The 910-nt window shown below is 38.6% G+C and overlaps 1 protein-coding gene across 1 annotated transcript; it reads left to right on the top strand.

The window, feature by feature from the left end:
• Positions 1 to 12: 12 nt before the first annotated feature.
• LOC112094943 (cysteine synthase-like) lies at positions 13 to 901 on the top strand (the record flags this gene model as incomplete). Its single annotated transcript, XM_024176641.1, has 4 exons — positions 13 to 150; positions 470 to 529; positions 659 to 739; positions 827 to 901. Coding segments are annotated over exons 1-4 (345 nt in total), but the record flags the coding sequence as incomplete, so codon positions are not given.
• Positions 902 to 910: the final 9 nt, after the last annotated feature.

Raw genomic sequence — 910 nt, 5'->3', positions numbered from 1 at the left:
ATTTTTTTGACTGATGCGAAAATGTGCACAAGTTCTCTAACTAGACATACATCACGTGCATATGTCATAGGGAAGCATCTGATCCAAGGAATTGGGGCTGGTTTTATACCAAATGTTCTGGATGTTAGCCTGCTTGACGAAGTTATTGCAGTAAGTTTTGAAGCTATTGTATAGGTATTTATCTAATGAGTACTCGCTAGGCATTGGAGTCAAAAAATTCTTGTGCAATCACAATCACCAAGGGCGAAAAATTGGTAAGATTAAAGAGGAAAAATATGCATGCTAAAGACGCCAGGCTGGTGTCAAATTAACTTCATTGCGTATTAACTCTTTCAAATCTAAAGTGTAACAGTTTATGAGCAAGTATACAAACCTTTAGTGTTGTTTCGTTGCGAAAAATTATAATTTGGTTGTAGTTTATGCATGAATTCCTTTCATTAACTGTGGATCTATCTACGCAACATTTCAGGTATCAGGTGAGGAATCTATTGAAACTGCTAAGCAGATTGCTTTAAAAGAAGGTTTGCTGGTATGACTTCTGAAATCACTTCAAAGCAATGCCATTGATTTGTGACACTCCGTCTTTTGTTACCAAAGGAATACTTGCGGAGAAATCAATGTTCTTATGGAGCTGATTGCGGTAGCATCTCCTTTTCAGGTTGGCATTTCTTCTGGCGCTGCGACTGCTGCCGCCATAAAGTTGGCAAAGAGGCCCGAAAATGCTGGAAAGCTCATCGTTGTAAGTCCCATTTTTTAGACATGATCCGGACAGGTGTCAGATAATTCAATTGTATATTATTGATGATTTTGCTTATTTATTCTTCAGGTGGTGTTTCCAAGTTTCGGAGAACGTTACCTGTCTACTCAACTCTTCGATTCCCTTCGACACGAGGCAGAAAACATGACTTTT

Source organism: Morus notabilis, unplaced genomic scaffold, assembly GCF_000414095.1.
Source record: "Morus notabilis unplaced genomic scaffold, ASM41409v2 C11341464, whole genome shotgun sequence".
NCBI classification, from domain to species: Eukaryota; Viridiplantae; Streptophyta; class Magnoliopsida; order Rosales; family Moraceae; genus Morus; species Morus notabilis.
The sequence above is the reverse complement of the archived record's forward strand: the minus strand, read 5'-3'. Positions and strand labels throughout refer to the sequence as shown.